Source organism: Nyctereutes procyonoides, unplaced genomic scaffold (assembly GCF_905146905.1).
Source record: "Nyctereutes procyonoides isolate TBG_1078 unplaced genomic scaffold, NYPRO_anot_genome, whole genome shotgun sequence".
Classification (NCBI taxonomy): domain Eukaryota; kingdom Metazoa; phylum Chordata; class Mammalia; order Carnivora; family Canidae; genus Nyctereutes; species Nyctereutes procyonoides.
In genome coordinates this window covers 8738555-8766078 of record NW_026575128.1, presented here as the reverse complement: position 1 = coordinate 8766078, position 27524 = coordinate 8738555, and the positions used below count along the sequence as shown (strand labels likewise).

The 27524-nt window shown below is 43.3% G+C and overlaps 1 protein-coding gene and 1 pseudogene across 1 annotated transcript; both read right to left on the bottom strand.

Moving 5' to 3' along the window:
- Positions 1-439: 439 nt before the first annotated feature.
- Positions 440-13496, bottom strand: LOC129520479 (cytochrome c oxidase assembly factor 7). Its single transcript, XM_055341480.1, has 3 exons — positions 13344-13496; positions 9968-10108; positions 440-1708 (listed from the first exon to the last, which is right to left on the bottom strand). Exons 1-3 carry the CDS (start codon positions 13447-13449, stop codon positions 1260-1262), a joined length of 696 nt encoding a protein of 231 aa, XP_055197455.1. The 5' UTR covers positions 13450-13496; the 3' UTR covers positions 440-1259.
- Positions 2248-5449, bottom strand: LOC129520439 (importin subunit alpha-1-like; annotated as a pseudogene).
- Positions 13497-27524: the final 14028 nt, after the last annotated feature.

Sequence of the window (27524 nt, the reverse complement as noted above, 5' to 3'; positions counted from 1 at the left end):
TTCCTCCTAGGACAGCTGCACAACTGGAAGGCGGGGAAATAGTAGGTGGTGAGAGCAGACCTGCTATTGCAGGAAAATGACAAGATCGCCCCCTAGTGACATGTTAGGAAGTAAATTTATTTATTTATTCATTTATTTATTTATTTATTTAAAAATTTTTTAAATTTATTTATGATGGTCACACACAGAGAGAGAGAGAGAGACAGAGACATAGGCAGAGGGAGAAGCAGGCTCCATGCACCGGGAGCCCGACGTGGGATTCGATCCCGGGTCTCCAGGACTGCGCCCTGGGCCAAAGGCAGGCGCTAAACCACTGCGCCACCCAGGGATCCCAGGACGTTAATTTAAAAAGCAAATTTTTAAAAGAAAAAGCAGAACCATGAAGAACATAATCTCCACCCTATCCAGAATCTGGAGAGAAACTAATAACACAGATGACTAATCGATCAAAATAGTTTATTCACAGGGACAGTTAAAAAGGCTCAGTTCCAAGGGACAAAATGTGTCACAAAACCCTTGCTTACAAATCCCTAGTGGAAGCTGCCTTGAGAATCATCCTTCAGGTTGATGAGCAATGCCAGGGGAAGTGGACTGGAGATGCCGTCAGCTGCAAATTGCAAAACTAAGGGAAGGCTTGTATTTCATCCTCTTTGGCAATCCTGACACAAACGACCGCTAACTTTTATGTTGCACATCCCTCCCAATCTCTATGAATTTACTGAGGATCTGACTAAAGGCAAAAAGGAAGCCGACACCAATGATTACAGAAGCCAGAGGGTGGCAGTCGTGACTATTTGACTTGTTCTTAGCGCCTCAAGCCCTCTATTTATGTAAACCAAGATACTTTGATTTTCAAGCCCTCCCAACTAAAATAATAATACTAACATCTGATTCCCTCAGGCACCAGTGGCTGCTGATTTTTCCAACTTCCAGCTTTTTCTCCCCTCCATACTCCCCACAATCTCTATGGCTCTCTAGGTTGCTGTTTCTCACTGAGCTGTAAGACTTTGAGAGTGAAAATCCCATAAATGTGTGTGTCTTCACAGAACACAACGGAGAAAAAGCATACTGACTGAAATAAACATTTTAGGCTACAACCCAGTAGGTGACACTCTGGGGCAATGGGTCTTCTGTAACCAGAGCTACTGACATTAAGTCCCAAGTCTTCCTCCTGCTCCAGCAGGTTAACCTTCAAGGGCTGCAGAAGACATAGGAGGTGCCAGCCTCAAGCGGTCTGTTGCCTAGAAATATAGCCCACACTACCCAAAGGTCAAAGGCTGGACATTTTTCTGCTGTTCTTTGTGCAGCTGCCGGGCCCGATCTTTTAGTACCTCGGCCTTGGCCTCATCTTTATCTACACCATCCCCTAGCCTGTACATGCGGCTGGCATTGGCACAGGCCCAGACATGGCCCAGGTCACAGGCTTTCATTGAGTATTTACATGCCAGGCCCATGTCCTTGGGAAAGCCAGGGGCACCCTGCAGGAACATGGCACTGAGATTGAAGCAGCTGGAGGCATAGTGGCCTTCACAGGCCCTTGTGTAGTAGTCTCTAGCCTTCTCCAGGTCAGGCTGGCCGTCCTCATTGACCTGTCCATCATGTGCCAGGAGACCGACATTGTGACATGCCTCCACAGACTTCTTTCCAGGCTTCTCACACGCCATCAGAAAGCAACTGGAGGCAGCTTTCAGGTCCTGGGTTAGTCCACCTGGGGGGAAGGAAAGGGGAAAAGAAAATAAACCCAAGGCAGGGCAGAACCTGAATGTCTCAGGCCAAAGTTAGAGAATAATTGCTGAATAAAGTTCATATATTTTGAGCTAAGTAAGGCAGCACGAAAGGAAGGTGGCCTAGTATGATGCACAAACGTTCCAGTTCCTTTAGCCTTGGAATTTTTTGTTCAAATGATATCTTCTGAGACAGGATACCCCTAAAGGAGGTAAAAAGGAGATTGTAATAGCTACCTCATGGGTTACAGCAAGAACATGTGATGTTATAAGCACTTTGCTCAATGTTCATTAATTTCAATGTATAATGAATACAAATTATTTGCCAATTACTGTATTAGGTTCTGGACAATAAACAGACACTGTCCTTAGCCTCGTGCATCTTATAGTCTAATGAAACAGATATTTAACAACCACACAATGTATGATTTTTTTTAATTTATTTATTCATGAGAGACAGAGAGAGGCAGAGACACAGGCAGAGGGAGAAGCAGGCTCCATGCAGGGAGCCCGACGTGAAACTCGATCCCGGGACTCCAGGATCGCGCCCTGGGCCAAAGGCAGGAGCTAAACTGCTGAGCCACCGAGGGATCCCCTCAGAGGTAGTTTCTGGCACATTTTGATCTTCTTCCTCTACAGAAAAATACTTCTCAATCAAGCTTAATGAAGCTTTGCATACAACTCATTGTCATTGTTTTGTAGAGCTATAATTTTGTTCAAACCACCACATTCTTCAATCCATTACACTAAGTTTCTCGATCTCACCTAGTTTCTTAGCAGCTTGAAAGATATCTAAATGGGCAGCCTGGGTGGCTCAGTGGTTGTATAGTTGGTCACAGTCCATACAGCTTCCTTTTGTGCCTTTTTTTTTAAAAAAAGATTTTGTTTACTTATTTTAGAGAGAAAGAAAGTGAGTTAGGGGAGAGGGAGAGAATCCCAAGTGGAGTCCATGCTAAATGTGGAGCCCCATTTGAGATCTGATCTGATGACCCTGAGATCACGACCTGAGCCAAAACCAAGAGACAGCCACCCAGGGGCTCCTTCCTTTTGTGTCTTAAAGTCTTCCTTAGAATGCCAATGAGAAATGGAATTAATCCTTGATTCACAACTTACTGTGTCTGGTCCTAGAAGCCAGATGTCATCTTTCACACCGTCCACATTGCTTTCTTCTGAGTATTAGTTTGGGGACTCATTACAAGCTGGGAAAGATGGCAAGTGCTCCAACACCTATTACAACACAAGTCTGTTCATCTGTCCCAGTGATAATACTTCCTATGGCTTTTAGCACAGAGGTCACAATTAGCAATTTAGGAGCTCTTCGAAGCTTCACATGTTAGGGCACAACTCCTCTTTTCACAACCGTTTCAATCTGTTCATTTGGACCATGAGTATGGTAAGAAATGGTTCTAACATTAGTATCTGCTAATACTTCTGGGTCACTACAATGCAGGAGATGAACTAAAGTAGGAAGAATTTGCTCAATAGCATCTAGAGAAGTGCAGGATCCTTGCTGCAACAAAAATTTGAAAGTATCCAGATAAGCTTTTCTAAGTAACCACATGCTAAAGATGACATATCAGGAACTGCAAGAAGGGCCAACAGTGGGTCAAATGCAACATATTTGATAACCAAGTCTCAGAAAACTGAACTATTTTGTACAATGTTTCCTAGAGCTCATACAGCTTGTTCACTTATGTGAGCAAGGGAAGATGTCAATGGAGAAATGAATGCTAGGATAGCACCTCTATCTACCACAGCCTTGGTCTGTCTGATATCCCAGAAGCAATGTCAGTGAGGGCTCAAGCAGATTCAATTGAATGGGACTATGAACAGTTCTGCCCCAAAAGGATGCAAATTTTAGAATCAAACCAGCCCAGATTATGTCTATATGGGCTGTGTTTCCCCAGAAAGCAATTTCTTAGCATCTTGAGTAGCCTGCAGGTGGCTTTCCAAATTGTTGCTATTTATTGTCTTTGACAATGTTATCAACAGACCAATTTACAATGCCTGGTTGTTATAGTTTTCCTGCAGTGGAGAAGTAGCATTATCAAGAAATGAACTTACATTTCTTTTTCAGCAAAGTCTTCCTTCTTAGCTTTTCTCAGGTCCCCCTTAACTTCTACTAAGCAACGCCTCATTTTTATACTGTCTTCCCCCTTGTTCTTGAATCTGTTAAGGTGGGCAGCTGGTGAATTGGGACTGTTGTTGGTAGACTTGGTTATAACACAATGGGAGAAAGGCCAGCTCAGACTTCCACAGAAAGTATAGGCTGTGGGTTGGCTGCCTTCAAACACATCCACTATAGCTCAGTACCAAGAGGTGTCCATGGTTTATATTCTTAAAAGTTCATTTTAGTTGCCTTATGGAAAGAGGATCAGGGATTTGCATTAATCTCCTAACTGTAATCCAAGGAGGAGAGGAGAGTGGCTTGCCTAAGAATGGTAAGAGGACATATAAAAAATAGTGAAAGGGAATAAAGGGGAAAGGAGAGAAAATGAGTGAAAATATCAGTGAGGGTGACAACATGAGAGACACCTAACTCTGGGAAACGAACAAGGGGTGGTGGAAAGGGAGGTGGGTGGGGGAATGGGGTGACTGTGTGATGGGCACTGAGCGGGGGCCTTGACAGGATGAGCACTGGGTGATATGCTGGTATTTTGGCAAATTGAACTCCAATAAAAAAAAAAATGGTAAGAGGAGAGGGAGAGAGGACAGATTTGAGACATATTTTGGCGATAAGCTGGCCCTGAGCTATTAGGTAGAGAGAGATAACACTTGCTAAGGGTTATCTCTTGGAAGATAACAGGGACATAATATATTGGGGGTGGGGGAGAAGAAAACAATTAAGAATTCCATATTTGGGGGCCACCCAGGTAGCTCAGCGGTTTAGCGCCACATTCAGCCAGGGCCTGATCCTGAAGACCCAGGATCAAGTCCCATGTCGGGCTCATTGCATGGAGCCTGCTTCTCCCTCTGCCTGTGTCTCTGCCTCTCTCTCTCTCTCTCTCTCTGTCTCTCATGAATAAATAAACAAAATCTTAAAAAAAAAAAAAAAGAATTCCATATTTGATTTGTTAAGTTTGAGATGCCAATGAGGACTCCAAGTAGGAATGTCTAATAATAAAAAAAAAGGAATGTCTAATAAACATCAGCTATGAGTAGTCTGAAGCATATAAGAATGGTCTAGATTAAAGATTTGTTTGCATTATCATCAACTTAATCTGAACTTTCATCTTGTCCTCTAAAGTAATTCCACTTTTTAGAAGAGCAAACTTTTTTTTCTTTGAGAGAAAGAGAGAGACAGCACACACAAGCAGCGGGGCGAGGTGCAGAGGGAGACAGAGAGAATCCCAAGAGGCTCTATGCCCAACGCAGAGCCCCACATGGGGCTTGATCCCACAACCCCAAGATCATGACCTGGGCCAAAACCAAGAGTCAGATGTCCAAACGACTGAGCTACCAGGCGCCCCCAAATTGAGGGTTCTTAATCAAATAGAAGAGAAACAAAAATCATCCATTGTTAGCACGACCTAAAGAATACCACTACTTCATTTTTGGTGTATTTCCTCTTAGCTACGTAGTTTGGTTTTGCTTTTTTGTTTTGTTTTAAATAATCTCTACACTCAACACAGGGCTTGAACCCACAATCCCAAGATGAGGGTCCCATGCTCTACCGACCGAGCCACCCACGCACCCCAATTTGGTCTGTTTTCACAGGTAACCATGAGCCTTCTTCACTCCCTGTTAGAAACCCTTCTTAATTTCTCTTTTACTGGCTGCATAATATTTCCTCAAAGAATTGTGTGTCAGAGTTAACTACTATTTCTTTTCATAGGACATTTAGATTGCTTCAAAAAATAGTTCAAGGCTGATTTCAAGTATGAAAATATTTGGCCAAAACATTCCTTAGGTATGCACACCCTAGGTATACAATCCAAAGTAACTTTTGCAGCAACCAAACTGTCAGACCTGTTCACATTGACAGAATGTTTTACAATTTTTTTTAAAGATTTTACTTATTTTTTTGAGAGACAGAGGGAGAGAGCACAGCAGGGGGAGGGGCACAGGAAAAGGGAGAACAAGTAAACAAGTAAACTCCCTCTTTGAGGGCAGAGCCCAACTCTGGACTCTGAGATCATGATGTTAGTGGAAGTCAGATGATTAACCAACCGAGCCACCTAGAACGTTTTACAATTTAACAAAGCCGCCACATCTGTTCTCATTTGATGTTCAGAAAGGAAGGTATGAACAGACTAAATTCCCTAATTTTGTCAACAAAGAATTTGTGGCTCAGAAAAGGAAAATGTCTTGCTTGATGTTACACCTTCTAAAAGTGGGTTCTGGGCAGCCCCGGTGGCGCAGCGGTTTAGCGCCGCCTGCAGCCCGCGGTGTAATCCTGAAGACCCGGGATCGAGTCCCACATCAGGCTCCCTGCATGGTGCCTGCTTCTCCCTCTGCCTGTGTCTCTGCCTCTCTCTCTCTATCTGTGTCTCTATGAATAAATAAATAAAATCTCAAAAAAAATAAAAATAAAAATAAATAAAAAAATAAAAGTGGGTTCTTTGGCCTCAGACTCTTTCCCTTACCCCGAGCTACCTTAGTAACCAGTCTGTGTCAAGAAAAGACACTAGGTGGGTTTTTTTTTTTTTTTTTTTTTTAAGGAAAAGAAGGCAAAAGCAAAAAGAGTGGAAAATTTTTGGATCAGAACTAGGCAGAGGAAGTCAACAGTTTTGGCATTTATTTACTTATTTATTTATAAAATATTTATTTATTTATTTTAGACACAGAAAGAGAGAGTGGGCAGGGAGGAGCACAGGCAGAGGGAGAGAGAATCCCAAGCAGGCCCCACATACAGTACAGAGTTCGACATGGGGCTTGATCCCACAACCTGGAGATCATGACCTAAGCTAAAACCAAGAGTTGGATGCCCAACTGACTAAGCCACCACATGGGAGAGAGAAACCTAAGCAGACTCCATGCTAATAAGCATGAAGCCCAACATGGGCTCTATCCTGTGACCCAGGAGATCACGACCTGAGCCAAAATCAAGAGTCTGCACCACCCAGGAGTTCCTTATTTTCTTATTTTTTAAATATTTATTTATTTGCGAGAGAACATGCATGACAGTGGGGGCAAGTGGCAGAGGAGAATGACAGAGGAAAGAGAATCAAGTAAACTCCCCAATGAGTGTGGAGCCTGACATGGGGCTTGATCTCACAACCCTGAGATCATGATCTGGGCCAAAATCAAGAGTCAGATGCTTAAGCAAGTAAGCCACCCAGGTGCCTCACAGTTTTGGCTTTTAGACATGTCAGGGTCCAAGATTTGCTAAACAGCACTCCTAAAGGGCTTAAGTAGCAAAGATCAGCTACAGAATCTTCTGTGACTGCTATGGTTTGAATAGCTAGAGAAATTTATTTAAGAATGTCGGTTTAACAGGATTAACTACCAATCTCTAAACACTCTGTGTTCTTTCACCTTGACACAGTCTCTGCCTGAGACGACTCTATTCCATCTCCACCAAACAAACTCCACTCTGTCCTTCAAGTCTCAGTTTCAATGCTGCCTATGCTTACTCTGTGACAGTACCCCCTGCGTCAGCACTGAACACACACTTCCAGCACTGAACCCCCACAGGACTGTATATGTCTCTTTGAAGATGCTTATCAAGCTTTCCCAGGTGTAACAGGTATTGGTGTCCTTTCCTGCTCCTGGTCCATATCTAATTCATTGTTTCACTGAAGGTAGTAACAGTGTGCTCAATAAAGGAACATTTAAGAAGGAAAAAAGTCTTCAATGTACAACCAGTAATCACATAAATTTGTCTTATAAGAGAAAATCACTGTAGAGCCATTTTTGTTTTCCCTACTTCAATGAGTAACTCAAAGTCCTTGTAAGAAATACCATAAAATATGGTATAAACATTACTTTTAGAAAGGCAGGGAGGGGGGTGGGGAGGCCTGGCTGGCTCAGTCATAGAGCATGTGACTCTTGATCTCATTTTTGTGAATTTGAGCCCCAAGTTGGGTGTGGAGATTAAAAAAAAAAAAAAAAGGAATAAAGACAGAAAGAACCCAATACTTTACCAAGACACAAATCCAGAGACTTAATAGCTAGAATATTTTTGGTATTGCATGCTGCATCATATAGGTGAGTTCAAACCACATATATAAATTTGTATTTGGCTTTCTTCACTAAAAAAAAAAATTTATATCATATTTTGTAAGTTTTTCCCCATAGCTACAAAAATTCTCTAGGAACATTATTTTTTAATGGGCTAAATAACACTCCATCCAGTGGACATAATTTAATGAAGCTACTACTGTTGGCACACAGGTTTTGGGGTTTTTTAAATCATTAATATAATGCACTTATGTATTACTTGTAAATTGTAAGTCAATGAAAAGAAAATTTTGCTAGATAAGTAAGACCAGGGAATCTTTCCACATTGACCTAAGCTGATGGCAGACACTTAACTGACTGAGCCACCCAAGTGCCCCTTTAAGATATATATATATACATACACACACACACACACACACACACACACACACTTATTTGAGAGAAAGAGTGCATGTACGCAAGTCAGGGGAGGGCCAGAGGGAGAGAGAATTCCAAGCAGACTCTCCACTGAGTGTGGAGCTGCACATGGGGCTCCATCTCACAACCCATGAGATCATGACTTCAGCTGAAATCACAAGGTGGATGCTTAACTGACTGAGCTACCCAGATGTCCCTCACATTAACTTTTATTTGCATTTTCAGTCATTTCCTTAGGATAGGGTACTAGTAGAACTACTAGGTCAAAAAAATGTATCTCTGCTCCATCAAGGGAAGCTGATATTCCTGTTAATGCTAAACTTCAAAATAGAGACTACCATAGATCCCACATCTTATGTGAAAGCAGGAATAGTTCACACAACTCTAGAGAATTAAAACAACACACTCTTCATGAAGTTCTCACTGAATATCCTAACCAGGCTTCGCTGGGCACTGGGAACGAGTGATAATTCTCAAGAAGCTCATACTGTAGTGACCAAAAAAATAGCTGCCTGTCAAAGATCATATTTCCTATTTGTGGTGTTTTTGTAATATGCCCATAAGTTCTTCGATATCCCTTACTTCAAGAGGTAGGATGTTAGTTCTCTATTAGTGTGAGCTAGACTTACTGATTCACTTCTAATAAACAGACTGTGATAGAAATGAAAAACATGTGACTTCTAAGGTTAGGTCATAAAAGACATTCTGGATTCTATCATGCTCTCTCTTTTGGATCACTCACTATGGAGGAAACCAGATGCTGTGTCATAATGACACACAAGCAGCCAACAGAGAGATCCCTCTCATAAGGAACTGAGGTCTCCCGATAATAGCTGGAAAGGCTTTTCCTAACAAGCCATGTGACTGAACCATCTTAGAATTGGAAACTCCAGGGATGCCTGGGTGTCTCAGTGGTTACGCGCTCACCTTCAGCTCAGGGCGTGATCCTGGAGACCCGGGATGAAGTCCCACATCGGGCTCCCTGCATGGAGCCTGCTTTTCCCGCTGCCTATGTCCCTCCCCCCCCCCCCCCCGTCTCTCATGAATAAATAAATAAATATCTTAAAAAAAAAAAAAAAGAATTGGAAACTCCAGCTCCAGTCAAACCTTCAAATGACTATAGCTCTAGCTCCCTGGTTAATGTCTTAACTGCAACCTCATTAGAGACCTGAGGCATATAGGTAAGCCAAGCCCAAATTCCTGACCTATAGAAACTATGTGAAATAAGTTTGTTGGAATAAGTTCTTATTTAGTGATAATTTAAACTCTACTCACTACTCCAGTGATAACTGCAATTAGGGCATGAGGCGAAATGATAAGATGGTAGTGAAATAATGATTGGTCCCTTGCTCTGTGCCAGGCACATGCTGATGCCTTTATCTGCATTACCTTATTTAATCCTCACACCAGCCCTATGAAGCACGTGGTATTTTTCTGCATCTTACATGTGATATAACGGAGGCACAGTTAAAGCGACTGGCTCAATGTCCTACTACTGTTATTAGCGTTCCCCAAGGTCTGCCTGACTTGGAAGGCTGTGCTCTTCCCTCTATCCCTCTGTAGAACTCTCCAAATCTTCCTATAACGTGCTTCTCCAGGGCCTGTGAGGACCCTTCTGAGAAGAGGGCACAGCATGAAGAACAGGATGTGATGCCAGCATTACTATCCATGATAATGACCAAAGAAAGCAGGCGCCTCCTTACCTTTCCCCGTCACATAATAGGCCCCCAGTTTGTAGCAGCTATCGCTGTGTTTGTTCTCTTCACAGTTGAACTTTAGCACCTTGGCAGCCTCCTCAAAATTCTTCTGGATCCCTTCCAAATAGTCCACCAGGCGATAGCATCCTGTAAGGAAAAGGCAAGAGCTGCTCTTCATGTCTGGTGCTGCTGCACAGCAGTCAGGGGGGCTGAGGTGTGGCAGGCCAGAGTGTGTCTTTCATTTAGGACCAGCCTCTGTTCTCCTGAGGTGTGGCAAGGTGATCTCACCACAAAGAATGCAAGTGGTGTCCAGCCATTCCTACAAATGGTGTCATCTGCCCTCAGCCAGGGACTGAGCCACATACAGGCTGGAGAGACCACGGCCGCTCTATTGGCTCTGCCACTCACCAGCCACTGTGGTGGAGCCTTTCTGTTCCCTGTCACCCAAGGCCAAAGACTTAGACTTCCATGATTGAAACTTTGCTGCCTTTGGTTGGGGCTTCCCAGGAAGTTCAGCAATAAAACACTGGAAACCAAAATGGTCTATGGGCTAGTCTCTGTTGTAGCAAGAAAGGGGTGCTCCCATGACTATACTCCTCAGCCAGGCTGAGAATGAGAAGTCCAAAGACAGACTAGGAATAGAAGCTACTAAAAGAGTTAGAAACAGACTCTCTTTGGCAGTCTCTAGTCCCAGTGAGCCTCCTCCCAATCTCTCCCCTCTGTCTCTGTTCCTTTTTCTTCATCTCAAATAATACTCATCTCATTCACTTTCATTCAACAAATGTTTGAGCATCTATGTGCAACTGCGTACCTTACACTGTTGTACATGCTAGGAATACAGTCACTTGCTTTCCTAAAAATTACATTCTACAGGAGGGGGAAGAAATAAGTAAATAGGTGGGCAAGATAGATTTATTTTTTTAAGACGCATTTCAACAGTAATAAACGTTATATGATTGATATAAACAGGATGAGATAGTTTGTTGTGCACGCTGGGGGAATAATTACCATAAACTGGGCAATCAAGGAGGGCCTAAGGACCATGTGTAAGTTTAAATGTGTGAATAACAAGAATGAACTAGCTATTTAAAGATAATGAAATGGAAGGGGGCAGAAAGTCTCAGGCACAAGAAACAATAAATTAAAAGGCCCCAAAGAGGGAATAAACTTAGTACAAATACGGAATAATGTGGATGGAGATGGAAACGGGTAGGAAGTGAGAGAGGGACGCTGGGGTGGCTCCGTGGTTGAGCTTCTGCCTTCCGTTCAGGGTGTGATCCTGGGGTTCTAGGATCGAGTCCTGCATTGGGCTCCCTGCGTGGAGCCTGCTTCTTCCTCTGCCTGTGTCTCTTCCTCTGCCTGTCTTTCTTCCTCTGCCTGTGCCTCTCTCTCTGCCTCTCAGGTATAAATAAATAAAATCTTAAAAAAAAAAAAAAAAAAAAAAGGAAATGAGGAGAGAAAGGCAGGGACCAGGGCGTTGTGGAACACAGGAAGGGTTTAGGATTTTATTGCAGGTCAAAGGCAAACCACTGGAGGGTTTTAAGAAGAGCAGTGATATGATTCAATTTGCATTTTAAAAGGTTATTCCAGCGTATGTTTGTATACGTCCGGATGAATATGGAACAAAATGCTGGAGGGGGTACACTCCGCACTGACAACAACAAACAGGCTGTCTTGTCATTTAAACATCGAATAAGATAGCATTTAATAGGACAGATGAAAATGTAACTATCAGTTTGAGGGTAGAGAACAGATTTTTAGGGAGTGAGCATGCAAACAGTCGGTTTAGGCAGCTATCTCAGTGATTCTGGGGAGCGTCAGGAAGGCTTCAAAGGATAGCAGCTACCGGAACTGCAGCCTCCCGACAGACAGCTCCGGGAACGCGCTGCAGCCCTCCTCCCCGCGGCCCTACTCAGCGCACTCTCCTGCGGGCGGCACCACGAAGTCTCTCCTCAAAAACACCTAAGGGGGGCAGCGCGGGCAGCCGGTGGCTCAGCGGGTTAGCGCCGCCTTCAGCCCAGGGCTGACCCTGGAGACCCAGGATCGAGTCCCAAGTCGGGCTCCCTGCGTGGAGCCTGCTTCTCCCTCTGCCTGTGTCTCTGCCTCTCTCTCTCTCTGTCTCTCTCTCTCTGGGTCTCATGAATAAATAAATAAAATCTTAAAAAAAAAAAAAACACCTAAGGCTCTCCACTGCCTACACAATGAAATCTAAATGCCTTACCTGATACACTGCAGCCCGGGTTCCCTCTTCAACCTTATTTCTTAAATTTTAAATTTTTTTTTAATTTTATTTATGATAGTCACAGAGAGAGAGAGAGAGAGAGAGAGAGGCAGAGACACAGGCAGAGGGAGGAGCAGGCTCCATGCACCAGAAGCCCGACGTGGGATTCGATCCCGGTCTCCAGGATCGCGCCCTGGGCCAAAGGCAGGCGCCAAACCGCTGCGCCACCCAGGGATCCCCTTCAACCTTATTTCTAACCGCAGCCTTCCGCAGCACCTAGAAGGCAGCCGTCTCCTCTCCCGCACTGGCCTCCACTCAGCCGACCTCGTCTGCCCCCCCCCCGCCCCCCCGCTCTCCGCCCTCGCCCACAAGTCCTTCCTCGCTGTCCTGCTCCTAGGGACTCCCACTCTTCCCAGGACCGAGCCACCCTGGCTCAGCCATCACACTGCACAACAACCCTGGTCAGTCTGTCAGCATCAAGAAATAGCTACATCCTAATCTAGAAAACAGGCTGCAGGCTATCAGAAGGGAAGGCCAGTGCCATTTTTTTCCCCCGTATAAAAATGAAGTAGGAAGAAGAAAACCAGCTAAAGGTACTGGCCGCTCTGGGCGGCCTCTCTTGGGCGTCCCAGCCACCAACACACGCAAGTCAACTCAATGTTTCCAGAACACAAGGGACACGTTCAGGCCTCAGGGCCTTTGCACTGGCTGTTATCTCTGCCTAGCATAAGTCTCCCGACCTTCCTCACGGCTTTGTTCCCACACCACCTTCTCAATGACCCCCTGTGGCCACCATTTAAAATCGCCGTCCTCAACGCCCCATAGGGTCAGTCCTTGTTCCCACTGCACTACTCTCAGAAATTTCTAACACGCGATTCCATGCATTTCCTTACGTTTATTGTCCAATTCTCCCCCACCAGGATGTAAGCTCCAGAAGAAGAGGGAGTTTCGTGGGCTCACTGAGGTGCCGCCCCAGCTGCGAGCCCCCAAGTCCTCGACGAACCCAACCCCTTCCTCTCCAACACACACAGGTCGGCAGGGTCCCACCGCGACCCCACGAGCCCCGGCCGGGACCCCTCCGATCTCCCGCAAAGGCGGCCCGCGACCCCTGCGGCCCCCGCCCCTGCCCACGTGTCCGCAGCGTGCGCCGGCGGCACTCACCGTCGGGGTCCTTCTCGCGGTAGCACTGGTAGTTGCACTCCACCTCCAAGTTCTCCAGGAAGGACTTCACCTGCTCCTCGTCCTGGAAGTCCACCACGCCCGCCATGGCCCCTGCTAGCCGGCCGAGCTCAGCCAGCCGCTCCGCACGCCCGCCGCGCGGTCACGTGAGCAGCGGGGGCGGGGCGTGGGCGGGGCGGGGCTGGGCGGGGCTGGCCGGGGCGTGGGCGGGGCTGGCCGGGGCGTGGGCGGGGCTGGCCGGGGCTGGGCGGGGCGCGGGCGGGGCGTGCCGCCGAGTGCGCGGGCTGCTCAGCCATTCCCGAAGCGGGAGCGCGGCCGACCTGACGTTGAAGACCTTCGGCCGCCGCATCTCTTGCTACTCTCCCTCCTTCCCTCAAACCGGCGACAACCTTTCTGCAGGACTACTTCTGCGCCACCTTTGCGCCCTTAAAGATTTTCTGTCTGCAGTTATTTATTTCTTCATTCCTTTGTTGGATGATCTCTGTGCCTGCTGGGTGCCTCACCGTCCTTGGTCCCAGTAACACAACAGCCAGGAAGCAGTACCTGCCTTTAAAGAGCTTGCGGTTTGGTAGGAAGACATTTGTTTATTCATTCAGCAAACATTCTGAGCAACTACTCTGGGCCAGGTGTGGTTGCAGAAACCAATATTTGTAAGTCTGTTCTAGTGCAATGAAATGAGAAGTCTGGTTCATCTGTGCGTTCCTCTCAGGTCTACCCCCCCATCCTCCCGTCCCCAACCTGAACGACCTAAGAAAGGAATGGCTGTGGGGAGATGATGACCGCAGCTCGGCAGCTGCAGAGGTTGTAATGATTCTGTTACAATAGCAAACACTTAAACCGTGTTGAACTTTGTTCCAGATTCTATTCTAAGATACAAAGTCCAATTTAATTCTCACTATGACCCTCACTGTGACACTACTGAGTAGGGATTCTTATTATCTTCCTTTTAAAAAAGATTATTTATTCATTCATGAGAGACGGAGAGAGAGAGGCAGAGACACAGGCAGAGGCAGAAGCAGACTCCATGCAGGGAGCCCGACGCAGGACTCGATCCCGGGACTCCAGGATCCCTGGGCCAAAGGCAGGTGCTAAACCACTGAGCCACCCAGGGATCCCCGAGGATAGACAGATCTTAATAAGAATTCATGTCCCCCTACACCCCAATGTTTATAGCAGCAATGACCACAATAGCCAAACTGTGGAAGGAGTCAGGGTGTCCATCGAAAGATGAATGGATAAAGAAGATGTGGTCTATATACACAATGGAATATTACTCAGCCATTAGAAACGACAAATACCCACCATTTGCTTAGACGTGGATGGAACTGGAGGGTATTATGCTGAGTGAAGTAAGTTAATCGGAGAAGGACAAACATTATATGGTCTCATTCATTCGGGGAATATAAAAAATAGTGAAAGAGAATAAAGGGGAAAGGAGAGAAAATGAGTGGGAAATATCAGTGAGGGAGACATAACATGAGAGACTCCTAACTCTGGGAGATAAACAAGGGGTAGTGGAAAGTGAGGTGGGCGGGGGGTTGGAGTGACTGGGTAACAGGCACTGAGGAGGGCACTTGATGGGATGAGCACTGGGTGTTATACTATATGTTGGCAAATCGAACTCCAATAAAAAAATATACAAAAAAAAGAATTCATGTCCCCCGTTTACTAAATTGTGACCTTGAACCAATCACAATTATGAGCCTGATTTCTCTTCCGTAAATGAAAATCTCTTGTGGTTGTCAGTAGGACTAAAAGTTCATCTATGCAGTTGTGCTTAGCAAAGTGCCTGGCTCAGAGTCATTCCTGTTTCTGAAATGTTTCTTGTCATGCCCATAATGGCATGAAAGTCTGTGTCCCCCGTGACACTGTGCACTCTGTATCCCTTTTGCCAGTCACAGGGTCAAGAATAGGGCAAAGTGGGGCTGACTTGGTTGGTTAAGTGTCTGTCTTTGAACATGAGAAACTCCTAACTCTGGGAAACGAATTAGGGGTGGTGGAAGGGGAGGAGGGCAGGGGGTGGGGGTGACTGGGTGGCGGGCACTGCGGGGGGCACTTGATGGGATGAGCACTGGATGTTATTCTGTATATTGGCAAATTGAAACCAATAAAAAAATAAATTTATTATTTAAAAGAAAAAGTGTCTGTCTTTACCTCAGGTCATGATTCCAGGGTCCTGGGATGGAGCCTGCATTGGGCTCCCCTGCTCACCAGGGAGTCTGCTTCTCCTTCTCCTTCTCCCCTACTATACCCCCACTTGTGCTCTCTCTCAAATAACTAAGTAAATACATAAATATTAAGAAAAAAAAAACCCAACAAGCCAAACAAACAAAGAATAGAGCAAAGCTTGGTGAGGGTGATGTAGATAGCTAAATTTAGTGAGGGACAGGCCACAAATGTGCACATTTACTTTTTAAATTAATTATTCAAGTAATACCTGAATACGTGCTTATTGTGAATTAATCTCATTTTTCATCTAATATTCCTTTTCATTAAGCATGATATAGCTTGTAGACATTGTTTAGACTGTTACAGAGAAATAGAAGGTCAGAGAAATTAAATTATTTACTTGAACACATAGAGGACCAGAAGGAGAAACCAGCCCTCTTAGAATCCTAGAGTTCACAGTAACCATCCTGGATCTTGGAGGGAGGAATTGAAGAGCATTATAGCACTCAACTCCTGACTCCGGAGTTAGAGTCAACTATTATTAATTGATCATTAATTATGAGTTTAGTGCTTTAGGTTCATTATCTCATTTATTCTTCATTCATTCAACAAACGTTCCCTGGATGCTTAAAAACATGCACCTCTTGGAAAAGGGAAAACACTGGTCAATAAACATGTGATGAGATGCTCCTCCTAATGATTAAAGGATGGTAATAATTTTTTATCTCTTCAGTCAACAAAGATTGGCATCCTGTGTTTGAAAGAATGCAGAGACGGTTGTGCCTTCAGCACAGGTCATGATCTCAGAGTCTCAGGATTGGGTTGGAGCCACATTCGCTCCTTGCTCAGTGGGGAGTCTGCTTCTCCCTCTGCTGTTCACCCCATCATGTTCTCGCTCTTTCTCATATAAATAAATATAATCTTAAAAAAAAAACCAAAACCTAAATGGCTTTGAAAGAAAAAAGAATGTTGAGAAATGGGCTTTCTAATATATTATTGGTGGGAATGTAAATTGATGCCTCCTCTTTAGAGAGCAATTTGGTAATATTTATTAATGTTTTAATGTCTTTTATATGCTTTTGGGGCTGGGAGAAAAATTTGCAAGCCTATCCCACAATGGACTTGTATCCCGAACATATAGAGAATTCCTACAACTCAACAATAAGAAGGAAATGTGGGATCCCTGGGTGGCGCAGCGGTTTGGCGCCTGCCTTTGGCCCAGGGCGCGATCCTGGAGACCCGGGATCGAATCCCACATCGGGCTTCCGGTGCATGGAGCGTGCTTCTCCCTTTGCCTGTGTCTCTGCCTCTCTCTCTTTCTCTCTCTGTGACTATCATAAATAAATAAAAAAATTAAAAAAAAAAAGACATAAGGATAGACAACAAGCACACAAAAAGACACCCAGCATGTGAAAATGCAAAGAAAAATCCACACAGATATATCACTCCACAACTATTAGAATGGCTATAATAAACAAAATAATACCAAGTGTTGATGAGAATGTTTAAAAACTGGAACCCTTATATACATTTCTGGTGGGAATGCAAAATCCTGTAACCACTTCCTTTTTTGTTTGCTTGCTTGCATTTTATTTTACTGTGGTAAGTACATTTAACATGATATCTACTCTCAACAAATTTTTAAGTATACTATACATTATTGTCGACTGTCAGTACAATGTACAGTGTTGTAAAACAGATTCCTAGAGCCTATTCATCTTGCTTAACAGAAACTATATACCCTTGATTAGTAATTCCCTATTTCCCCTTCTCCCTAGACCCTGGCAACCACCATTCTGCAATTTGAGTCTAAGAATTTGACTGTTTTAGATAACTCATAGAAGTGGACTTACTTGGTACTTGTCTTTCTGTGACTGGCTCATTTCACTTAGCACAATGTCCTCAAGTTGTTTGCTTTTTTTTTTTTTTTTTAATTGGCTCCACACCCAGCATGGAACCCAATTCACAGCTTGAACTCATGACCCTGAGATCAAGACCTGAGCTGAGATCAAGAGGGATGCTTAACCGACTGAGCCACCCAGGTGCCCCTGTCCTCAAGTTTTATACATGTTGTAGCATATTGAAGAGTTTCATTATTTTAAAAGTCTGGATAGTATTCCAGTGTGTTTTATCTGTCCACCTGTCAAAGACATTTAATTTACATTGTTCCACATCTTGGTTATCGTGAATAGTGCTGCAATGAGCATGAGGAGGCTAATATCTCTTCAAGATGCTGATTTCAACTCTTTTGGATAAATAGCCAGAAGTGGGATTGATAGATCATAGGGTAATTCTATTTTTAATTTTTTAAAAAGATATTATTTGTTCATGAGAGACACACACACACACAGAGGCAGAGACATAAGCAGAGGGAGAAGCAGGCTCTTTGAGGATTAGGGGTTAATCACCAGGATTAACTTTATCAGATATGGGGTTTGTAAACATTCCTCCCTATTCCATAGATTACCTTTTCATTCTGTTGATTTCTTTGCATTGCAGATATTTTTAAAAATTTATTTTAAGTAATTTCTATGTCCAACGTGGGGCTCAAACTCATGACTGAGATCAAGAGTCCCATGCTCTTTTTTTTTAAGAAAAAAAAAGTTAAAAAAAAAAAAAAAGAGTCCCATGCTCTACAGACTGAGCCAGCCAAGTGCCCCAGTGCAATTTCTAGTGTGATGTACTCCCATGATTTTTTTTTGTTGACTGTGCTTTTGATGTCGTTAAAATGTGCATATATTTTTGACCTAGAAATTCAACTTCTACGAATGTATCCTATAGAAATTCCTACACAAGTAAATATTTGCTACAGTTTTTGTTGTTGCCACTGTTGTTACAGTAGAAATAACATATCCAAGATTAGGGGATTTGAATTCAATGTAGACATTAAAAAGAATGAAATAGATCTATTTCAACATTGAAAGATGTTCAAGTGCATTGTTAAGCAAAACCCAAAACATTCTATAGTATAACAATTTTTTGTTGTTTAAAAAATAACCTTCTGTAGGTTCACAGAAAAAAAAAAAAAAAAAGAACCCCGAGGGAAGATACCCTGAACTGTTAATAGTTTTTTTTTCCGTATTTTTTTATTGGAGTTCGATTTGCCAACATAGAGCATAACACCCAGTGCTCATCCTGCCAAGTGCCCCCTCAGTGCACCCAGTCACCCCCACCCCCTGCCCTCCTCCCCTTCCACCACCCCTTTGAACTGTTAATAGTTAGCTAAGAGCTGGAAAGGAGGACGGGAATAATGTACAGGGAACTTCCAGTGTTTGTATTCCATCTTTATTTTTATTATAATGATATACTACGTTTGTAAGCCAACAAAATAATAAAAGCATTTTTTTAAAGACTCGATGTCTTCCTTAGGCATGTTCGCAGTCTTATGGGTCATTTCAGGATAAGCACTGATATATCTATTCTATAAACGAGGTCCAGAGAACTAGAGCGATGTCTTCAAGGTCCTGCAGCCCGCCAGGCCGCGCGGTTCCGTGGAAGGCCGGGGCTGGGGCTCTAGCGTGCGTGGCCACAGGTCCGGGGCAGCTGCGCCGGCGGGGGTAGGAGGCTGGGGCCTGGGGTGGTTCTCCGGGTCACTCCAGGCACCAGTGCTCCGTCCTCTGCGGGTCTCCTGCGGACCCTTAGCAGGTGGTAGTGAGCTGTGGAGGCGTCTTGACCTTCCTGCTGTGGCCAGTCACTCCCCTAAGCCCGTCCCGCATTGTCCACAGCGCTCCCAGCCTCCCTCCCCCCGAAATCAGGAAAACGCCTGACAGGTGACAACCCTGCTCAGACTCCGCGTTTCAGCGGTGAGTACATGTCACAGAGTCCCCGCCTGACCTGCCAGGCCTCGCGCCTCCAGCCAGAGCAGTGCAGTCGGAAATAGGATTCAATGCAACTTCTACTTCCTTGCCTGTCTTTGGGGCGCCCCCACTGTGCTTCAAGCTGGAAAGGCTCCTGCGGAGGGCTGGGGTCCAGACAGAGGAAGGGGCTTGGCTCAGGGCACAGAGCAAGTTAAAAACATTGGCATGGACTGTTCCTCCAGGGAAGCAAATTGGATGGTAACCTTTCTAACCTTATCTTCACCTCCTCCTGACAAATACCCTCTCTCTTCCCTGCCTCAGAGTTCCTCTGTGTTCTTTGCCTATGTATCATCATCTGCAGCAGCAAGGTTTATCAAGAATGATATGGACAGGGCATCTGGGTGGCTCAGTTGATTAAGCGCCTGCCTTGGGCTCAGCTCAGGTCATCATCCCAGTGTCCCTGCATCACTCCCTGCTTAGTGGGGAGCCTGTTTCTCCCTCTCCCTCTGCCACCCCCGCAGCTTGTGCTCTCTCTCTCTTTCGATGTCAAATACATAAAATATTTTTAAAAATAAAAATAAAAGAAACTTTATTAAAAAAAATAATGATAAGGACTTTGGAATCACACTACCTTGGAATTCACACTTGCTGTGGGAACTTGGAGAAGTTGTGTCACTTTTCGGCCCTCATTTTCCTCATCTGCCACTGGACATTAACCTCCACTTGATTTACCTGATAGGAATAAATAACTTGGGAGGCAGTTTGGAATAGAGCAGTGGTTTTCCAAATATGGTTCCTGAACCAGCAGCATCAGCATCATCTGAAAATTTGTTAGAAATGAATATTCTCTGGCCTCACCCCTGATCTACTGCGTCAGAAACTTTGAGGCCTGGCGATCTGTGGTTTAACAAATTCACCAGGTGACTCTGATGCATGCTACAGTTTGACAACCACTGATATACAGAGGGTAAAACCTGTTTGGGTTGGACAATTCTGAGTTCTTCTAAAAGTGTCCCAGTTTTCAAACATTATATGGTCTCATTCATTTGGGGAATATAAAAAATGGTGAAGGGGAATAAAGGGGAAAGGAGAGACAATGAGTGGGAAATATCAGAGAGGGAGACAGAACATGAGAGACTCCTAACTGGGAAACGAACAAGGGGTGTGGAAAGATGGGCGGGGGTTGGGGTGACTGGGTGACAGGCACTGAGGTTGAGCACTGAGTGTTATGCTATATGTTCACATCATTTCTACTACTGTTCTTCTACTTCTGCATGTTGAACTCCAATAAAAAATATACAAAAAGAATTTTAAAAAGGAAATTAAATAAAAAAAAGTGTCCTAGTTTTGCCTTTTATTATTTGAGAGGCCTTAAGCAAAGCATTTTACCTACTTGCTCCTTAGTTTACTCATCTGTGAAATGGGACTAATAGTTGTATTTACATAACAGGGTTGTTTATTCATTTATTTAACACAATTTTTTGAGTGCCATTATGTGACAATGACTTTTCTAGGTTCTAGGGATACATCAGTAGATGAAACAGACAAAAATTCCTGCCCTCATGGGGTATACATTTTAATGAGACTTTTGAGGATTAAGATAATTATGATAATGGTGTATAAAGCTTAGTACAAAACTGTACATATTAAACACTCAGCAAATGGCAGCGCTTAGTAATGATGGGGAAAGGGCTTGTAAATAGTGAAATGCTCTATTAGATGAAGCTGTGAGGTCTTTGAGACTTGTCTGACTCATACCTCTGCCATCAGAATCTAACATAAGGCCTGGTGCAGGTTAGGGCTTAGTAAGAATGTGATAAATGTACTCACAGAAGTCAGAGATTAATATTGATATCTCTCTTGCCTGAATGAATGCCTTTCCTATATAATCCATCTTTAGAGCTGACAGCTCAACAATAAGTCACACTCTCCAAGAAGCCTTCTGCCCCTACATTTATGTATTTCACTTTTTCCAGTTGTGTTCACATGTTGTGGTGGGTCTGGAATATGGTTGGTATATGATAAATCTGTGTTAAATGAATGAATGAGTGCACTGAAGTAGGGATCAGGAGGCTTCCAGTCTCATTCCTGTTCTTCTACTTCTGCAGTATTTGGCCTTGGCTAAGTCCATTTTCTTTTCAGATCCTCATTCTTGTCTGTAAAATGAGACTCCCAATCCCAACTCCTGCACGATACCGGTGACAGACCAACTGTAATTCTGAAGTTTTAAGGATGCTTCATAAAACCACAAAAGTGCTATCTCCTTATTTTATCTTTCAGGAAGAATTGCCAAACACAGTACAAAGAGATAATGTAAGTATATCTCTTTGCAAACCTTAAAACAATGTAAAAATTAAGTAAGATATCTATGTCTAATCATATAATCTACAATTTATATAATTTATAGGTTGGAGATTATTCAAAATCCTCCCTACTGAAAGTGTGATCTGAAAGTAGGGAGGATTATGCTAAATCCTTCAGTAGGAAGGATTATTTATTCTAAATCCTTCCTACAAAAAGGTCGGCAGCACTTGAGGTCTTGGTAGAAATGCAGACTCTTGGGTCCCACTCAGACCTACTAAACCAGAATCTGTGTTTTAACAAGATCCTCGAGTAAGATGCACAATAAAGTTTAAGAAGCACTGCTTTAAGTCAGACTCATAGGACACATGCCCTGAAAAGACTTTGAAGATCATCTTTAACTCCTTCATTTTACAGAGGAACACACGGGAGCTCAGCAATGATAGGGACTTGTCTTTCTAAAAGGCAGATCTAACCATGTCACCCTCATGTTGGAAACCAATGACTCCACCACATGCCTAACTCAGCATTCAAGGCCCTATCATCTGGCCCCTTCTTACCCTCTACTTGACAATTCCCCACCTATAGTAGACAAACCAATCACTCTCACCTACTACCTTTTTCTATCCTCAGGCTGTTTTCTCTGTGTGGGTTGCTCTTCCCACTTCTCTCTAGCCCCAGCTCATACTATAACACCAGCTCAGACAGAGACCCCTCTTGTCTCTGTTTAGGATGCCTTTCTAACCTTCACTGGCTGACATTGGGCTGTGGTTAGCCAGTTATCTCCCCCACTTCCTGAAGCACTATGGCCATATGCATTTTACCAGACTGTGAGCTCCTTAAGGATAGGAACTGGGTCTCAGGTTCCAGCACAGAGTCAGGCACTTTGTAAGAGCTCAATGTATCCCCGGTGACTAATGATTTGTAACATGTCTTCCAAGTCTAACTTTTTGCATTTTTAGACCATGATTTCCCAGAGAGTGAGGGCTTAATATTCTTTTCTCTTCTTTCTCCATCTCACTCATAAGGCTCCATGCGTCTCAGTCCAGCAGGCACTTGTCCACTACCCAGACTCACTGGTTCAGCTGTTGTGATTGTAGCCGTTCCCATACTGTGTCCCGGACCTGGCTCATGGCAGCATGCTCAGGGAAGTCCAAACGACCCAATACCAAAAGTAGGGAAGGGGCAGGGTTTCAGGGTAAATCATCTCAAGCCTGGGCTAAGATTTAGTGCCTTTCGTGCAAGCTCAGAAGATTTTAGGCTGTGACCCCAAAAGTCTATTCCTGAGGCCTTCTGTCCCTACATAAGAATTGACAAGTCCAAAAATAATAATAATAATAATTGACAAGTCCTTGGGTCATGTTGACGATTGAATAAATGAATGAATGGGTAAATTAATCTGGACTTCTAAATGTAACTGAATGCTGACTGCCAGAAAAAAGCAGTTGTGCCGGAAGAGGGTTGTAACCAAATGTCACATAATGTTAAAGTTGAGTTACGGACTCCTTACCTTTGCACATAAGCCCTGCTTTAATCTGCCCCAGCCTGCCTCTCCAGCTTTGTCTCTTCCCTTACCATATATACACTCTTTGTGCCTCATCCAAAACTATTTGTAGAGCCTAAACACGTCATTGTGTTTTAATCCTCCAGTGCCTTTACACACGTGGTTCCCTTTCTTCCCTTCTTAATTTAGGTAATTCGTATTTGTCTTTCAAAGCCCAGGTCAACTGGGCTGGATGCCTCCTCTGTGCTCTGGTAGACACTATGCCTCTTTTACGAGTGCTGATAGTATCTTGCTGTTGTCTATCTCCGTAAGAGTTAAGCACCAGGGACTGAGTCTTACTCATTTTGTGTCCTCAGTGCCCAGCATATGGCATGACACAAAGGAGACATTATTTATTGGGCACATGAGCCAGTGAAAAGAATGTATAGTGAAAGAATTATCATTAGTCAGGGAATTTGCCATCCACAGAATTCCAGGTTTAGAAAGGGCTTTGCAAAGCCTCATTTAATGTTTATTGAAGAATAAATTATTTACATGCATATGACCCCCTAGGAAAGAGCTAGGGCACTGAATAGATGACAGGCGAGGATACCTAGGGAAGTGGATTTCACACACATATGCCCCACCCCTCCGCCCAGTCCATGGCATTTGTGTGATCTGGAGGACATGGGCAGGTGACCTGTTACAGGTCACTGGTGACAAGGCTTCAGTAGTCCGATTGGAGTGATTGTTCCAAACTGGCTGCCACTTCTTTTCCCCATCACCCTGAGAGAGACAGTGGCAGAAAGGTTAAAGATGACAAAATGTGCACACCAAGTATGAGACCTTGACCAGTTACCAGGCCTGGGAATCAAGTTAATTCTATACCATCTCTCTAAACTTTAGTTTCCTGGGACACCTGGGTGGCTCAGTCAGTTAAGCGACTGCCTGCTCAGGTCATGATCTTGGGGTCCCGGGATCGAAGCCCTGCTGTCGCCTTCAGCTCAGCAGGGAGTCTGCTTCTCCCTCTGTCCCTCCCCCTGCTCATTTTCTCTCTCTCTCTCCCTCTCCCTCTCTCAAAAAAAATAAATGAAATATTAAAAAAAAAACTTCAGTTTCCTCATCTGTAAAATAAGGATAATAATATCTAGCTTTCAGGATTGTCAGGAGGATTTTATAATAATAGTTAATACTTACATGACACTCATATCTTGCAAGTCCTGTTCTAAGATCTCTCTCTCTCTCTCTCTATATATATATATATATATATAGAGAGAGAGAGAGAGAGAGAAAGAAACTCAATCCTCACTAGAATTCTATCAGGTAAGTACAATCAAATTTGATAGATAAAGAAACAGAGACAGAAGTGTCACATAACTTTTCCAAGATCATGCAGCTAGTAATTATGGAGCTATGAGTGAAACTCAGGCAGACTGACTTGCTCCAGAGTTTATGCTCTTATCAAGTTCTATGTTGCCTCTTTAATAAGATAATTATGTGAGAGTGAAAGTGTCTGGTTCCTAGTAGTGCATGATAAATACTGACAATAAAAAAGTAATCTATTATCTGTAGGTGATGAGGTTGCCCCAAATAGATTAATATTAATCAATTTTTAATTTTATTCATTAAAAAAGATTTTATTTATTTATTCATGAGAGACACAGAGAGAGAGGCAGAGACATAGGCAGAAGCAGGCTCCCTACGGGGAGCCCCATGTGAGACTTGATCCTAGGACTCTGGGATCACGACCTGAGCCAAAGGCAGACACTCAACCACTGAGCCACCCAGGTGTCCCAATATTATTCATTTTTAAAATGTCATATATTTCGATTATTACATACTCCTGCAACTGGAAGAAGATTTTGTGTCTGACTAGTCTGGGCTATTTTGAGATGCTCTAAAGGTAAACTGGCTTTACCTTCTCCAGAGGAACCAGAACAAGTCCTTAGCACTTGAGCCAGAAGGCATTTGAGGGACATGAAGATCCCATGAAATTAATTCCTCCATTCATGCCATGTTTTGGGTCCTGAAAACAGAAGTAAATTGAATCCAGTCAATACTCTCAAGGAGCTGAGAGCCCAGTTAAGGATACAAGCAAAGGAGACAACTCTGATAGTACTGCTATAGAGGGAAACTCGTAAGGGATATCTAATTTAATTATGGAGGGATGGATCAGGAAAAGATTTCCAGGGGATCCCTGGGTGGCACAGCGGTTTAGCGCCTGCCTTTGGCCCGGGGCGCGATCCTAGAGACGTGGGATCGAATCCCACATCGGGCTCCCGGTGCAGGGAGCCTGCTTCTCCCTCTGCCTGTGTCTCTGCCTCTCTCTCTCTCTCTCTCTGTGACTATCATAAATAAAAATTAAAAAAAATTAAAAAAATAAATAAAAATTTAAAAAAAGGAAAAGATTTCTAGAAAGAGAAGCCTAGTATCAAAGAGTATGTGGAAAAAAAAAAAAGAGTATGTGGAAGACATTTTTTAAAAAATATTTTATTTATTTATTCATGAGAGACACGCAGAGAGAGGCAGAGACACAGGCAGAGGGAGAAGCAGGCTCCATGTAGGAGCTTGACTCGGGACTCGATCCCAGGACCCCAGGATCAAGTCCTGAGCCAAAGGCAGATCCTCAACCACTGAGGCACCCAGGCATCCCAGTGGAAGGCATATTTGAAGAAAACAGGATAGGGTTTTTTGGCAGAGGGAATGCTATGAGCAAATGCACAGGGGCTTGAAAAAAATAACATTATATATATTCCAAGGACTATGAGTAGTTTAATATGGCTACAGCAGAGCTAGGAGACACAGAATGGAAGTGTTGTTGCCCAAGGTATTGCCAGAGGCCAGGTAGGAAAGTGCCTCAGTTGTCAAATGAAGAAGTTTGGCCCTTACTGTGTAGGAGATATAAAGCCATTAAAAAGCTCCTAACAGGAGTTTGATATAGTTAAAAAAAATAACTTGGTAGCAGAAGGGGGTCAAATTAGAGATTTAAGACTGAAGACAGCTTTTAAGCTCATGAAAAGATGCTCGACTGCATTGGTCATTAGGGAAATGTGAATTCAAATCACAAGTTACTATTTCACATCTACTAGGATGTCTATAATAAACAAGCTGGACAATAACAAGTATGGGAAAGAATGTGGAGGAATTGAAAAAACAAAGAATGTGGAGAAATTGTAACTCTCAAACATTGCTGGTGGGAATGTAAAATGATGCAGCTGCTTTGGAAAACAGATTGGCAGTTGATCAAAGTTACACATAGAGATACCATATGACCTAGCAATTCTACCTCTAGGTATACCCCCAAAGGAAATGAAGACATACATAAAACCTTTCACATGCATGTTCATAACATCATTATTCATAATAGCCCCCAAAATGAAAATAACTCAAGTGTCCATCAGCTAACAAATGGATAAGCAAATTATGCCTCATCCTTATCATGGAATATTATTCAGCCACGAAAGGAATGAGGTCCTGATACATGCTCCAACATAGATGAGTCTTGAAAATATAATGTTAGGGATCCCTGAGTGACTCAGTGGTTTAGCGCCTGCCATTGGCTCGGGGCGTGATCCTGAAGTCCTGGGATTAGGTCCTGCATCGGGCTCCCTGCATGGAGCCTGCTTCTCCCTCTGCCTGTGTCTCTGCCTCTCTCTCTCTCTCTCTCTCTGTCTCTCATGAATAAATAAATAAATAAATAAATAAATAAATAAATAAATAAAATCTTTAAAAAAAAGAAAATATAATGTTAAGTGGAATAAGCTAGATACAGAGGGCTACATATTATATGGTACCATTTATACGAAATCCCCAGAACAGCCAAATCCATAGAGATAGAACAGAAATTAGTGGTTTTCAGGGCCTAGGGGAAGGAAGGAATGGGGAATGACTGCCGTTGGGTATGGATCTCTGCAATTAGGGGTGATGGTTGCATAAATTGTGATTTTACTTAAAAACCACTGAACTGTACATTTATTTATTTACTTACTTACTTATTTAATAATCTCTACACTCAACATGGGGCTCAAAGCCATGACCCTGAGATCAAGAGTTGCAGGCTCTTCCAACTGAGCCAGCCAAGTGCCCTGGAGTTGTACATTTTAAAGGATGAGTTTCATGGCATATGAATTATATATATATATATAATTTTTATATATATTTATATATATATATATAATTTTAATATATATATATATTTATATATATATATAATTTAATATATATATATTTATATATATATAATTTATATATATATATATAATTTATATATATAATATAAATATATATTTATATATATATATATAATTTATATATATATATATATATATATATATATATATATATATATATATATATATAAAAGATGGGTGGAAGAGTGACCACTGAGGTTACTACAACCCCACACCCCTGGAG